We start from the raw sequence: 16,152 nt of genomic DNA, 5'->3' as shown, positions 1-16,152 counted from the left end.
TTGGTGTCAGGCAGCATCAAGATCAGCATGGTTTGGGGCAGGCGCCTGGGTGGCTCAGTGGGTTAGGCCTCTGCCTTTGGCTCAGGTCATGATCTCGGGGTCCTGGGATCAAGTCCCGCATCGGGTTCTCTGCTCAGCAGGGAGCCTGCTTCCTCCTCTCTCTCTCTGCCTGCCTCTCTGCCTGCTTGTGATCTCTCTATCAAAAAAATAAATAAAATCTTAAAAAAAAAAAAAGATCAACATGGTTCCTTGAACAATTTCTCCTGCACCTTTTATTATGCACCAGGCTTGCATAATATTTCAGGGGTTTTTTTTTTTTACTTCCTGTGGGCAACTAATGGTATAAATGGTCTAACTACAGATATGGCCCCAAGAATATGCAAAAGTCATTACATGGGACAATTGGAATCCGGGAAGCAAACGTTTCTCTAAACGAGAATCTAAAGGAAACACAATATTCAGACACAGTTTTTTCCAGCTAGAAAACAAATGTTATAGAATTATGAAGAGTGCTTTAGCTCCTAGACCACAGCTCCTTACTTTACTTTGCACAACAGAAGCAAAATTAGGTTTACCTAAACTCGTGGATGGTCTTCCTCCACGTACATCAAATCTCTCCTTCTAGGAGACAGATGCTTGTTTATACATTTTAAGCAATGATTTTTTTTTTTTCAGTTTTCAATGTCTACTCCTGCTGGATCTCAGTCTTAATATAGCTCACCTTCTTATACATCAAGTACGTTCTCTCTCCTTAATTATATCCCAGGACTTTGGGCTGTATTATTGGCACTGGGCTGCAAAGAGAAGTGAACACAAATACTGTCCCCAAGAAGTTCACACTTCTATTGGGGAGAGAGAGACAATTCTATGTACCATTAACCATAAAAAAATAATAATAATAAGAGAAAAATAGAGGTACAAATCAAAGACAGAATTAATGGTCAGGACATAAACTAAGGACATAAGGATCATAAATTCATTCTCTACTACCCATTAGCATCTATGTGCTGTCTGCTTTGTCTGCTTTCCAGTGTGCACACATTCACTTTGAATTTTGCATCAGACCCATGTATTTCCTGTTCAAAAATACTTTATTTCATTTTTAAAAATCACTACTAGGTTTTTTATGGAACTTGACAAACTGATCACAAAATGTACGTGTATGGTGATGTGGTATTTCCCTGACGGTGTGAAGTTTACGTTATAGATCCTGACTAGAATACATACGATTGTGCAAAACAAAATTTGTATTCCTATTCAAATTGCTTCCGAGAAGCGAAATGCTAAATACATTATGGAAGGTAATAAAGATACTTTGTTTCCTTGCAGAAACAAATATGTGGAATAGTAAATACATAAGAATAGTTTAAACAATTTGAAAAGAGAAATAAGAGGGAGGGTGGACTTACTCTTAACAATCCATTTAATAGAGATGTAGATAGTATTCAGGAAGAAACCAATCAATCTCTGAAATAACATCTGAAACAGATCCATGCATATACGGAAATCTGGCATCAACTACAGGTAGCATTTCAATTTAGGAAGAGATAGATGAACCATTTAATGATTGTAGTTGGTCATCCGTAGAGAAACAAGAATGAATTTGCTTTTCCTTTCCTTCTAAATAACAAACGTTCACGTCCCAGAGCTGTTACCACATTATGTGGTTGTTAAAAAGAATGAAGTACATTTATGTGTAAAAATATGAAATGATCTTCAGACTATAAAGTAAAAAGAGCAAGTCATAAAAGCAATTTATACAACACAGTCTTATTCACATGTATTCGGGTGGGGCGGGGGTTGACAAACGTGAAACCTGCGATACACACATATATATGAACACACATGTGTAGAAAAAGGGTCTGGAAGTATATACAACCAACTACTACCATGGTGACACAAGGAGGAGTATAAGAACAGGCTTGGGATATCTGTGGGAACATATTAGTCTTTATTCCAAACTTTAACTGTTTAATTCAGAAAGAAATAGTACTGTGAAGCAGTCACATGGAAAAGGCTATCAAAATTACAAATCACTAAATAAGTATGTAATTATTGAAAAAGAATCTGTTCAGCTAGCTTTCATGCAGTCTTCCCTCTCCTAGTAATGGGCTGGCTCAGTGGTTTTCTAATGTGGTCTGGGAACTCCTGAAGGTTTCTAGTGCCATCTCAGGGGGTCCATGAGGTCAAAACCATTTTAAAAATAAAACTTTTTTTTTCCCCCTTTTTCTGCTCTCCTGAGTTTACAGTGGACTTTCCAGAGGAGGAGGAAGGTCATGGGGTCAATGAGATTGAAGAGGCCAGATCGAATAGCAAGATTTTTCACTGGGTAGTTTTATATTTTTGTTTTCATACCATACAAATGTGTTACCCATTAAAATATATATCTTAGAAGATAATATTTGTATAATCTCTGAATGGGAGGCATTTCTGATTATGCACAAAACTGAAATCCAGAAAGCCAAAAAACAATACATTGGACTATATGAAAAGTTAACAGTTTTGCCTAGCAGAATAAGAAATCTGCAAATTAAAAGACCAACGACACATAGGCAACTTTTTTTTTTTTTTGCAAGATATGGTGTGTGAAAAACAACAATCCCTTTCAAATCAGTAAGAAAAATGATGAGCACCCAATGGAAAAATAGGCCAAGGCCATGATCAGGTAATCTCAAATGAAAAAGATACAAATGCCCCCATATATATGAAGATATGTTCTGTCTCAGCGTTAATCAAAGAAATGAAAATAATATCAATACTGGGTTACTTTTTTTTAGACATTCAGATTAGCAAAGATTAACTAAAATAATGGCAAAGAGGTAGGGAAATTGGCATTTATGTAAAACATTGGTAGAGTGTGGTATAAATTATTCCTGAAGGGCAGTGTGGTAATAAATATAGAGATATTAATTGTGCAACCCTTGTTCTAAGAGTTTCACTTCTAGGAATTCAGGGTAAGGTCATAGAGATAAGTGAAATGCTGAAAACAATCATATGTTAGATTACTAATTTTTGTCCCCATCTACCCAGATCCAACTTTCCCTTATCCCTTTACTAATAGAATGTCTACTTCTGCTGAGTTTTTTTGTTTGTTTGTTTATTTTATTTCTTTTCATCATAACAGTATTCAGTATTTTTTTTTTAATTTTTTATTTTTTCAGCGTAACAGTATTCATTGTTTTTGCCTCACACCCAGTGCTCCATGCAGTCCGTGCCCTCTCCAATACCCACCACCTGGTTCCCCCAACCTCCCACCCCCCACCCCTTCAAAACCCTCAGATTGTTTTTCAGAGTCCATAGTCTCTCATGGTTCACCTCCCCTTCCAATTTCCCCCAACCCTTCTCCTCTCCATCTCCCCTTGTCGTCCATGCTATTTGTTATGCTCCACAAATAAGTGAAACCATATGATAATTGACTCTCTCTGCTTGACTTATTTCACTCAGCATAATCTCTTCCAGTCCCGTCCATGTTGCTACAAAAGTTGGGTATTCATCCTTTCTGATGGAGGCATAATACTCCATAGTGTATATGGACCACATCTTCCTTATCCATTCGTCTGTTGAACGGCATCTTGGTTCTTTTTTTTTTATTTATTTTTTATTTTTTTCAGCATAACAGTATTCATTATTTTTGCACCACACCCAGTGCTCCATGCAATCTGTGCCCTCTTCAATACCCACCACCTGGGGCGCCTGGGTGGCTCAGTGGGTTAAGCTGCTGCCTTCGGCTCAGGTCATGATCTCAGGTCCTGGGATCGAGTCCCGCGTCGGGCTCTCTGCTCAGCAGGGAGCCTGCTTCCCTCTCTCTCTCTCTGCCTGCCTCTCCATCTACTTGTGATTTCTCTCTGTCAAAAAAATAAAAATAAAAAATAAATCTTAAAAAAAAATTCTAAAAAAAAAAAAAAAATACCCACCACCTGAATCCCCCAATCTCTGCTGAGTTTTAAGATGTATGACTATTCCACTCAAGAGGACATTTCCCAGCTTACCTTGAAGCTAGGTGTGGCCCCGTGATGACATAGTGTGAGTGGAAGCAAACTCCCAACTATTGTGTTACCTGATGGAAATTGCCAGTTCCTCTCTCTTCTCAGGTGAAAACATAGTACTTGTGGGCCCAATCTGGCCATGTTGACAAAGACACCATTTTAAGGGATGACAGAATAACAAGCTAGAAGAACTGTTGCTTTGAATGATTGAGAAACAGAGCTGGGGACCTACAGTGGGGCATAGTACATGACAGAAAAATTAACTTGATATTGTTTGAGCTGCTGGAATTGTCATACCAGCTTGGCCCATAATTTAATTAATACAGATTTAATTGTCGGTCAATATAGTCTTTTAAACATAAATTTTGTTATAATGGAAGCATAAGCAATCATTAAAAGTAATTTCATAAATCTTTAAATGTCTACCTGCATTGTTGTGGTTTTTAGGCTTTTTTTTTTTTTAAGATTTTATTTATTTATTTGGCAGAGATCACAAGCAGCAGGTTGGGGGTGGGGGGTAAGTAGGTTCCCTGCTGAGCAGAGAGCCCAATGAGGGGTTCAATCCCAGGACCCTGAGATCATAACTTGAGCCAAAGGCAGAGACTTAACCCACTGAGCCACCCAGATGCCCCCTTTTTAGGCTTCTTGAGCTGCTATCATAACGTACTATAGACGGAAGGATTTAAACAACAGAAACTTACTTCTCACAGTTCAGGAGGCTAGGAAGTATAAGATCAAGGTTCTAGCCAATGCAGTTTCTGATGAGAGCTCTCCTCCTGGCTTGCAGATGGCCGTCCTGCTAGGTCTTCACATGGTCTTTCCTTGTTGCATGTGCTAGGGGGTGGGAGAGGCAGGGGAGGAGAATGCACTCTGGTCTCTTCCTACTCTTACAAGGACACCAACCCAATCAGACTAGATCTCTACTCTGATGACCTCATTTAATCTTAATTAAGTCCCAAGGACCCTATCTCCAAAAACACTCACATATGGGATTAGAGTTTAAACATTTGAATTTAAAGGATGACACAATTCAGTTCATAGCATTGATTTTAAAAAATTACTAAAATCATGTGTATTATGACTCCAGATATGTCAAATTATATATGTGTTGGTGTGTATGTATGGAATATGTTTACATAGATTCCGAAAACATGTGCCTCAGAAGCAATAAATTCTTAGGGGGGCTATGTCAGACACCTTTGGGCTAAATTAAGAACAAGTTATAGAAAGGAAGAACAGGCAGAGCTAAAAGTAGTCCTTGATGCACATCACATCATAAAAGCAGACAAAAAGCTATGTAACAAATGAAGATTTGTTTCATATGGGGTAAATGTTAGGGGGGGAAAAAACCTCAAAAGAATGACAATTTTCAAAAGTACAGATGTGTACCAGGAATTCTATTATCACATGAAATATTTCTTGGGAAGAAGAAATGGCTTCTGCTCTGTTTGTGTTTTATGTCGGGTTGTGCTAGGATACATTTTTTATAAGTTATTTCTCGGAATACACCATGTCATCAGTTTCAGAGTTCTTTCAAATCCCCACTGTGGTCCACCCACTCATTTCTCACCTATTTTCCCTCTTTCCCCACAGAGGGTTATGAATCTCCTCATTGTCTTTCCAGCTGCTAGCTACTCCACTTTTTCTTCTCGTGTTATCTGCAGTTGTTACTCCTTTTTCCTTTTATTCTATTTGTTTTCTTTCATTTGTTCCCGTATTATCTTCTTTGTTCTCACCCTCTTCCCCCCACCCCTTGGTCATCTGATTGACTTGCACTTGATCTATGAGTTTTCTGTTGCTTCTTTCTTCTTTTTCTTCTCTGCAATTCTTAATCTCATAATAAAACCCAAAGTGCTTCCACAGAGCAGGCAGAATATTAAAATGTGGGGCTGCTCTCTGCCTTTAGATATTCCCAGAATGGTCTGCAGAGGTATTGCTCCCAGCACCTAAGTTAACTTGCTCCAAATGTCTGTAACATCTCAGTCCACTAAATTTCATGAGTCAATATTCAGTTTACAGGCCACTTCATTGCTCTCGTCCATCAGACAAGGGAATAAATGTGCCCCTTTGCCTGTCACTCCCCAGCCCTTCGGCGACTTCTATTCCTCCACACTTCATGTTCTAAAACCAACGTTTACCTAAAAAAATGACTACAGGAGGGAGGTAATTCGGGGAAAGGGAAATCACTGCAGTGACCTCTCCCGGGCCTTCCTCTTCAAGCAAATGGCTCACGAGAAGCAACAAACAAACAAACAAGCAAACAAAACCATTGAGCAAAGGAGCTATAATTGAGGTTGAAGCAAAGGGTGAAAGGAAGAAAGCAGGAGGAGCCAACCTCTAGATTTTTTGCTTCCATGCGATTTTTGGGATATGAAAAGAATACGAAAGAGAAGAGTTGGTTCTTAGTCTCAAGGAGTTACAATCTAGTAGGAGAAATGGTATGCCCTTTGTCTTGGCTGTCCCCAAGACCACCTCCGTTTCAAAGATCTGCTGGAAGGATTCATAGGACTCAGAAAAATAGATCCATCTCTATCCCAGTTACTAATCATTACGGCAAAAGGATACAGATTAAAATTAGTAAAGGAAAAAGGCACATAGGCAAAGCCCAGGAGAAACCAGAAGGGAGCCTCCAGGAGTCTTCTGCCAGTAGAGTCTCACCAGAGGGCTTAATTCTCTAGCAGTTTTGTGTAACGACATGGGTAAAGTTGCCAGCAAGGGACAGACACCAAGTCTTGGTATCAGGGATTTTAACTGGGGGTCAGTCACACCAGCATGGAGTGCCCAGGTGACTGACCTTAACTATTTAGGCTACTGCCTTCACAAGGTCAAACACACTGTGACCCAGAGACTCAAGTATATTTAAAAAAAAAAAAAAAGTGTGAGCATAAGTCATATTGTTAGTATAAATTATGATCAAACTGTTAAGAGTGTAGGGCTAAAGCCTCAGGCATACAGCAACACTCTTATCAGGTAGGATAGAGGTTCAAAGGGCATCTCCCAAGAGCCCATTAAGGACCAAGTCTTTCTTTGGAATGTGCAGGATTTGAGTTACCCATGCTCACTGGGTTAACCCTTTATCCTGATGGCAGAAAATTTAACCTAATCCTATTCTCAGTTTCTTCAGGTTTTGTTTCCATTTTGGTTTTGGTCATCATTTTGGATTTTAAATCCATCAATATCATATTCATTTACCTTTCTAGGGCCATTTTGAAGATCGAAGGATTTAATAGGCCATGGCATATGTGGGAAAGACAGTGGATCTAGGACATCCGCTCATGATGGCATACACAGAATGTGCCTTGCTTGCATTCGTACTCGATTGCTGAGACCGCCTTCGGACCCTGCACAAGGCGTCCTTGTGCTAACAATGAGGTTGCAAGTTATCCAAACCTCTCAGCTACTACAGAAGGTGCAGAAATCTTTTCCTTATTCCTCTGTGGCTATAGAAAATTAGGTAAAGGGAGCTGTTTCACATCCTCCTTGCCTAGACATGTATCATAACCTCGAAGAATACTACTCAAAAATGATTTTGTTAAAGTCTCCTGGGAGACTGGAATTTCTATTCATCACTACCATGGAAGGGGTACACATGAGAGATCCTCACTGGCCTCAAATGTTCATGCTCTCCTTGCAGAGCCCTTTCTCTTCTAGCAGAGACAGATATTACCCCCCTCCCCTCTCAGAGGGATGATAGGGGTGGTGTTGGTGCAGTTTAGAAAATCGCAAGCCATCCAGTTAGGCTGGAACTTAGAGTAGATATGGGCCAGCTGTAGGGCCAGGCAGGGAGATCAGATAGGGCTGAAATTATGGAGAGCCTTGGATGAAGAAGGGAGTCAGAGCCATTATAGAACAAGAGTGGGAGAGAGATGAGAGTTATAATTAAGGAAGAATCATCTATCATAGTGTGGATCCCTGTGAAATATTTTTGCAATGCACTTGGGAAGACAATACCTAGGTAAGAAAGGCACATGATAAAAACAGTTAAAACAATAAATCCCTTTTCTGGAATTAAAAAGATCAGAAACCATATATAGTTAAACAAACTAAAACACACGATTGCTTTAACTACATGAGGCTAGGAAGCCTAAGAATATGGAAAATAAAATTTTCTCTAAAACTGATTATCCATGATGATTTAAGAAACTAATCTAGGGGGTTATTATCAAATTGTGTGAAATTCTCCAAAAACAAACTTCCACAATTTACCCTCATTTTTTCCTTCTGTATCACCATCATCAAAGGGAATAAAAGGCACTTGTCTTTAGTCTGCTTGAATCCTGTATACCATCTCTGTAATGAATTGTTAGCATATTAAATCATTAATTTATAAAGCAGAATCTGCTTTCTTAGGATATAAAGATTTGCAAGGTGCAGCTACAAAAAGATGGGGTACAGAATGAGTACTGGGGAAAGAATGATGAACTTCATCTGGGGTGGTTTAGGGAGACAACTGGTAAGTCTGATTTTTAGGGAAAAGCATTCCAAAACAAAGGGAACAGCATGTGCAAAGCAGGGAGGTATTAAAATTGCTGTGTTATGCCCGAGTTTTCGTGTCTGAGAGACCACCAAGGAGCCAACACTGATGTAATCACACGAGGGTTTATTTGACAAGCTTAAGCTTGGGCCCCAGTATACCCGATGCAGTGGAGTAGGGACTTGGACCCCGAGCTTAGTTAAGACATGGGTATTTATGGGTTCCTGTTACTAAAGCAGGGTGGGGATTCCTGGAACCAAAGCAGGGTGGGGGTCTCTGGAACCAAAGCAGGGTGGGGCTTACTAAAGCAGGGTGGGAGAAAGTTCAGCCCTGAGATGGCTGCTGGAGCTAAGATGGCTGTACCTACACTAAGGCTAAACCTGAGGTGGGATGGCCTTGATTTTTCTCAGCCTCCACAGCTGGTGCATAAAGTATGAGAGTAGAGGGAGTATCAGCTTGAGAGGTATAGGAAGGAAGAGGGATGAAATCATAGAGGGACGACGAGGGACGTCTTGTTCTATAATGGCTCTGACTCCCTTCTTCATCCAAGGCTCTCCATAATTTCAGCCCTATCTGATCTCCCTGCCTGGTCCTACAGCTGGCCCATACCTACTCTAAGTTCCAGCCTAACTGGATGGCTTGCGATTTTCTAAACTACACTCAAAGGTAAGAAATTTGAGATGGCCCCTATTTTCCTAAGGGTTGTCCTGGATGGACCAGATCATAGTCACCAGATGCATCTAAAATTGGAATACTTGCTTTTAAGTAAGCTTGCCAGGTGATTCTTATGCAAACTAAGGTTTAAGTAACTACCACGGTACAAAATAAATAGATAGCCCTTGAAGGTCTTTAAGAAGGAGAACTTCACTCTTGGAGACCTATGGTGATTGGATTTAGGATTTGTTTGGGAAAGAGGCTAGTGGAAAAGGTAAGGAGAGTCAAGTTGCTCACCTTCATGCGTTTTTTTCTCCCAGGATCGTTCAACTTTAACAAGATCTTCTGACCCTATCCCACTTTCCTCAATGATCCCGCACTATTTCATTTGTATTTAAAATGGCACTTACATACAATTTTTTTACATGTGTGTGCAAAAGTTTGTCCCCCCCCCCCTTTTCTATACTTCAAGCTCTGAAAAAGTAATTTTTTTTAGTCTCCACTCCCAGTATGGGGCTTGAACTTACAACCTTAAGATCAAGAGTCACATGTTCTACTGAAAGAGCCAGCCTGGCACCCCACATTTGGCCATTTTTTGAGTGAAAATGTGTGTCCCTTCTGTGTAAGTCTGTGTTTTGGGGGGCAGGATGAAAAAAAATTTGAAGGAATTACTTGGACTTCAGTACTGAGATTTATTTTTATTTCTCAAAGTGATGCCACATTCATACAATAAAGACAGTTTCAAACAATCTTTATATATTTGTTTCTTGGAGAAAGAACCATTTTTATTCATTTGAAAAGCAAATCACTGACTTTAAAAATTAATTTCACCCTTTTCACTGGGGGGAATCCTTTAATTTAAAAATTCCCGACTTTGCAAAAGAACCTCCACCCTTATTCCTCATGTTCCCTCAGTTCCTAATGGAGAAGAGTGAATTCAGGTGGCACATCCATGCTGTGGACAGCATCTTTCTCACCAACATTTCTCCATTTATAAAATTCTTCCCTTGTTTGCTCTTCACAATCTCTACTTCGTCATCCTTTGACCCTCCCACCATATTTACTCTTCCTACCGGACCCGGGTCTTTCAGCAGTAAAACGAGACTTTTCGGAGCAGTTACTTAATTAACCGCGTTGAGTACACACGGTGGAGCTCCGCCCCGTAGGAGGGGCTAACACAGGCGGACCGAATTAGTCGGTCTGTCATTAACAAATGATCCCTTAATCTTTTCAGAGGAGAGAAACACACACAAAGGCCCAATCAGAAGCCGCGGCTCTAGGAGTTCGGTGGGGGCGGGGCTGGGCAAGCGCCTTCCCACCTCCCAGCCTCCCGCCGCGGCCGTCGGAGCCTCGCGGGCTCGGGCAGGCCCCGCCCCCTGGCCAGGCGCGGCGGCTATTGGGCGGCGCGTTCCTTGCCGTCGCCTCAGTTGCTGGGAGAGGGTGGGTGGGGGCGGGGCTTGAGGTGGGCCGGGGGCCCAGGGAGAAAGGCGGGGAGACGAGGGCGGGCTGGGCGGATTCGACGAGCGCCGCGGCGGTTGGCGAAGCGGACGGGGCGCAGCCTTCCCGGTGCGAGGAACGGTTCCCGCTGACAGATCCCCTTCTTCCGGCCGCGCCACCCGGGAGGCGGATCCCCGGGGCCTGAGGAGGCTTCCTCGGCCCGGCCCGGCCTCCCTCCCTCTCCCGCGGGTCACCCGAGCGGCCTGTGAGGAGGAGGCGGAGGAGGTCGTCGGGGGCGGCGGCAGGCGGAGACCGCGCTCCCCCTTTCCCGGCGGCGGCGGGGGCAGGACAATGGAGGTGGCTGTGGAGAAGGCGGCGACGGCGGCCGCGGCGGCTTCGGCGGCGGCCGCCGGGGGGCCCTCGGCGGCGCCAAGCGGGGAGAACGAGGCCGAGAGTCGGCAGGGCCCCGACTCGGAGCGCGGAGGCGAGGCGGCCCGGCTCAACCTGTTGGACACTTGCGCCGTGTGCCACCAGAACATCCAGAGCCGGGCGCCCAAGCTGCTGCCCTGCCTGCACTCCTTCTGCCAGCGCTGCCTGCCCGCGCCCCAGCGCTACCTCATGCTGCCCGCGCCCATGCTGGGTTCGGCCGAGACCCCGCCGCCCGTCCCCGCCCCCGGCTCGCCGGTCAGCGGCTCCTCGCCGTTCGCCACCCAAGGTGAGAGCCGGCCGTGGGCGCGGGGGAGCCCGGGGAGGGGCTCGGGGAGGCGAGCGCCCTTGTGCGGCGCGACCCGCTGTCATGTCGCCGCCGCCCGGGGTGCGCGGCGGGGGAGGGGCGAGGAGGAGGGTCTGTGTTGGCGGCGGTGACATGGAGGGCCCGCGCGCTCTGCGGCGTGCCGCGCGCCCCGCGAGCAACTTCCACGGGTGCCGAGGACTTGGCGGCGCCGCTGCCGCTCCTCCTGCTGCTCGGCGTTCTCCTCCCGGGTTGGGTGGCCCGGGCGACCCGCACTTTTGAAAACCTCTGTTGGAGTGGGCTCTAGTGGGTATCTCGGATTCTTTGCCGACTGCATCTTGTTAACTGCTACCCTCTGCCTCCCCAAAGCTTTGTCCGGGTCCATATGATCCTAATCATCTCGTGTATACCCACGTTATTTGAGCTGGAGGGGGGGAAGGGAGGGATGAAGATGAAGTGATGGTGACTTTCTTCGGTGATTGATTACAGGTCGGATGCCGTCTGTTTACTATCTTGCCTGTTTCAGGTTCTTTACCTTAACGAGTCCCCGATTTTACTCCCTTCTGCTAGGGACAAAGGAACCAAAAGAAACGGCATTTTGTTGTCTTTTCTCATTGGAAGATTTTCTTTTGAAACGGTAAAGGGTAAAGAGTAACAGAACAAAGTGACTTGGGGGGCAGGCTTTTCTTGTATTTCGTAGAGGACAGCTAGAAATGTTGAAGTTACTGTTCTCTTTGTGGTATTTGTTACGGTATAATGAGACTTTTGACAGGTAGTTCCCTTTGCTAACGTTAACAGGTTTGAAACATTTAAAGTTAGTCGAAGTAAGTACAGTAGTTATTCTGGAAGAATGCTTGAGGATTTTAAATTGTAATAGTGCAAATATTGGAGCACCCCTTTTTTAAAAAATAGAAAGTAACTGGAAAAGGGAATAATTCATTTTTAATACATACTTTCTGTTAGAGGGTCTAGTTGATTCGAGATAAAATGCTGATTAAATAATTGAAGCTGGGTCAAGGGGTATATATAAAATTGATGCATAAATAGTGGTTTTAGACTCTTCATTTGATTATATGTTACAAACAGTATCTAATTGAGGGAGCCAGTTTTCCATGGGTCGCTCAGTTTCTGCAGGTCATGCCAGGGAGGTACTGACTGCCCTTTGTTTCTATTTTTAGAAGATGTTTCTGTAAGGATCAGCCTTGAAAGATAGAGATAGTGTCTTCCACCAGAGCAAAGATCAGGCATGCACATGGTCCAGTTAATGTCTACTGGAGTTAAAGGCCGGCATGCTTACTGCCCATGATAAAAGATTGGGCTTCTCTAAGCTTAGGTGTCCTCCTGTGTAACACAACCCACTCCTCTGCAGGTGTCAGCTGGCCCTTTTCACCTTGTCTGGTGGGAAATGGAATTCTGGCAACCAGTGCAAAAATGTTGATGCTCTGGCTTATGTTATTGCGAGTAACTAATAAACTGCCCCTTGTCTCATCCCTGAGTCTTTGTATCTTGAACCAGATGGTAAGCTAGCTTGCAAGCAGGCTGAAGTCTCAGATCTTTCACACTGTTTTCTCTGATGTGGCTCACCTGTGGAAATTTAGTGTAAGTGAAACTTCAATCTTAGTTCTTAATTTTTAGACACATTTTAAGGTTTCTTTTATTTATATTTTAACTGGTCAAGCAGGCTGGTAGCCGATTAGGATCTGGGTTTTGCATAATTCTAGAATTAAGACTTATCATATTCCTGGCCATGATGCTTAGACCTGAATGAATGAGAACATGGGTAATAATAACTCTGAAAACATGTTTTCAATTTCAGATTTCTCAAAATGTTCTGTGTAATTCTAGTCTCTCAGTGTATTTTATCTTAGTGTTTGTATTATCAGCAAGAGTTCCAAGAAAGCATTTAAATTAGAAGGTAATGTTTTTGTTTTTATACTAAGAAAGACAAAGTCTCTAACAATGGTATTTTAAATATAGTACAAGAGAAGTTAGGGTTATGTTCAATAAATTAAAGATACATCTATCCTGAATCTTACCGACTTGAATATATTCTCCCTTCTCTCCTTGCAAACTTATTTTAATACTAGCTGAAGTAAAACTTGAGCCAGTACATTTTATAAATATATAGGGTTCATTTGATCACCTGTACTGCCTTCTCCTAATGAAACTGGATAGTCATTATGGGTCAGTCTTTAATACCTGCAGGAGCTAAGCTAACTATCTGAGTTAGAGACCTATGATCTTGGGGGTGAAATAATAGGAATGAGGGGGAAGGGAAAGGGAGAGGAAGCAAACTAAGCTCCAGCAGGTTGTCATGCAAGAGAGGGGAGGACCAGTATTAAAGGATATATATATATATATATATATATATATATATATATAATTTTTCTTAATGAGAAGTCTGAAGCCCAGATTTCTGTGAGAGCTTTCTCTAGTATTAGATATTGGCAAGTAAATTAAAAAAAATAAAAATAATAAACATGCACACAGGCCCATTCTATAGGTCAAACAAAACAAGTTTTGTGGAGGCCATAATCATGTTGTAGTTACACTCTTCCCTTTTAGATTTAGATAGTGGTTTTCAAATTTGTAGCTGTACTAGAGTCATTGGCGTATTTGTTAAAAATTTAGATTTCTAGAGGTGACTGGGTGGCTCAGTTGGTTAAGTGTCTCCCTTCAGGCCAGGTCATCATCTCAGGATCCTGGGATCCTAGCCCCTACGGGGTAGCGGACTCTGTGCTCAGCAGAGAGCCTGCATCTGCCTCTTCATCTGCCCCTCCTCCCTGCTTTTTCCCCCACACTCTCTCTCTGAAATAAATAAAAATCTTAAAAAAATTTAGATTTCTAGGCCCACCCTCCAGAGAGCTTGGTGTATTTGTAGAATTCTAGAGTATAGTATTAAACCCTAGTATTTCTTTAGTTCAAGCAGTATTATATTCCAAAATAAAATGATCATAAGAGGATTCTTTAGGAAATTAAGACCAAAATTCAAGGTATAGAATAATAGTTTACTATCAGGCCGAATTTTTCTATTTAGTAATTTTTGGTGCTCCCTGTTAATCCTAAATGAAATTCATAGAAAATAAATCCTTTTAAAATATTTTTTTGTAAAAAAGAAATAAGGCTCACTTATAATAACAAAAAGATATATATTATAATTTATAAATGCTCAGACACAATTATGCTAGTTCCCAACACTTCATTGAGAACATGGGTTGAAACTGTCCTTTGTAAGGCTGCCAGTTGGAAGGAATGAGGTTGAGTGACCACATGCTAAAAGTTGGATGACTACCTCAAGTGTGACTGTCATTTTCTTAGTGTGAGGTTATATCCAGGAAAGAGGGAAGAGCTTAGAAAATAGATTTTCTTTAGGTGCATTATAGGTACCTGAAGTCAGAAGACGAACTGATCTTAAAGAAGTGTTAAACATTGTGCAATATTTTGTGGCATTTGTGTAGTGTTCAGTAAGAGTTGCAAGCTCTAAGCTATTTTTTCCTTTTAAATTTTGTTTATATTAAATTAGCCAACGTATAGTACATCATTAGTTTCAGGTGTAGTGTTCAATAATTTATTGGTTGCCTGTTACTCCCAGTGTTCATCACATCATGTGCCCTCCTTAATGCCCATCACCCAGTTACCCCATTCCCTCACCCTAAGCTATTTTTACAAGAATACTGGGCATACTCTTGAAAAGGGTCACATTATTTGCCCATGGAGAGTAAAAAATAGGAATCCATCAGTTTTCTTAAACTTTTTTTTTTTTTTAAGATTTTATTTATTTTTCTGACAGACTGAGATCATAAGGAGGCAGAGAGGCAGGCAGAGAGAGAGGAGGAAGCAGGCTCCCCGCTGAGTAGAGAGCCCGATGCCGGGCTTGATCCCAGGACCCTGGGATCATGACTTGAGCCGAAGGCAGAGGCTTTAACCCACTGAGCCACCCAGGTGCCCAGTTTTCTTACACTTCTTAACTGGCAGTCTATAACATGTAACTGTCAATTCTGGGATATAATTTTTTGGGGTTCTTGGTGAGAGGTATAAATCACCTTGTGAATACAAGATACAATGTCAGAGAATTAATAGTATTTGAGACAGATCCATATTGCCTACCAGTTTTGTACATAAACAGTTCTATATATGGTATTCACCTGTTAATGGAAATTATACTATTGTTTTGAATTGGGGGCTATTATGAATAAAACTGTTACAAATATTTGTAGACAAGTCTTTATGTGGATGTGTTCATTTCCTTGAGTAAATACTTAGAATTGGAATTTCTTGTTTGCATCATAAATGTGTATTTACACTGGTTGTACTGTTTTGCATTCCTTCCAGTAACGTTTGAGAATTCCAGTTGGTTCATATCCTCGCCAGTTTGGGTGTTAGTCTTTAATTTTATTCATTCTAGTATGTGCAAAGGGGAGTCTCATGGTTTTAATTTTCATTTCCCTGATGAATAATGATGTGCTTATTAGTTATTACAGCTTTTTGGTAGAATTTCAGTTTGTCTTTTGTAGATTTTTTAAATTATGTAATTGGTTACATTATTGAAAAGTAAATATTCTTGATATACATTCTATAATCTGGTCCTTTGTTAGATGATACATGCACATATTTACATCTGTGGCTTGCCTCTTCATTTTCTTAATAGTGTCTTTTGAAGAGCTGAAGTTTTAAATTTTATTTAAATCTGATTTGTCATTTTTTTTCTTTTATAGTTAATTCTTTGCCTACCCTAAGTTTACTAAGACTCTGTCCTTTCAGCACTTTTATAGTTTTGGTTTTTATATTTATTTATTTATTTATTTATTTAAGATTTTATTTATTTGTCAGAGAGAGCGAGCGAGAGTGAGCACAGGCAGACAGAGTGGAAG

The 16,152-nt window shown here is 41.7% G+C and overlaps 1 protein-coding gene across 4 annotated transcripts in view; it reads left to right on the top strand.

Annotated features, from left to right (window-relative positions):
• The first annotated feature begins 10,552 nt into the window (after positions 1-10,552).
• The window catches only part of TRIM24 (tripartite motif containing 24), a 93,115-nt gene continuing 87,515 nt past the window's right edge, over positions 10,553-16,152 (top strand). Inside the window, exon 1 of one of the 4 annotated variants that reach the window (XM_082693698.1) lies at positions 10,553-11,266. In XM_082693698.1, coding sequence (XP_082549824.1) covers positions 10,903-11,266 — 364 coding nt within the window. In that variant the 5' untranslated portion in view covers positions 10,553-10,902. The remainder of the gene's footprint in view (positions 11,267-16,152) is intronic. The other 3 variants (XM_082693699.1, XM_082693700.1, XM_082693701.1) reach the window with 3 other exon arrangements.

Source organism: Mustela nivalis (genome assembly GCF_964662115.1).
Source record: "Mustela nivalis genome assembly, chromosome: 12".
Lineage (NCBI taxonomy): Eukaryota > Metazoa > Chordata > Mammalia > Carnivora > Mustelidae > Mustela > Mustela nivalis.
This window is presented reverse-complemented; position numbering and strand designations above follow the sequence as displayed.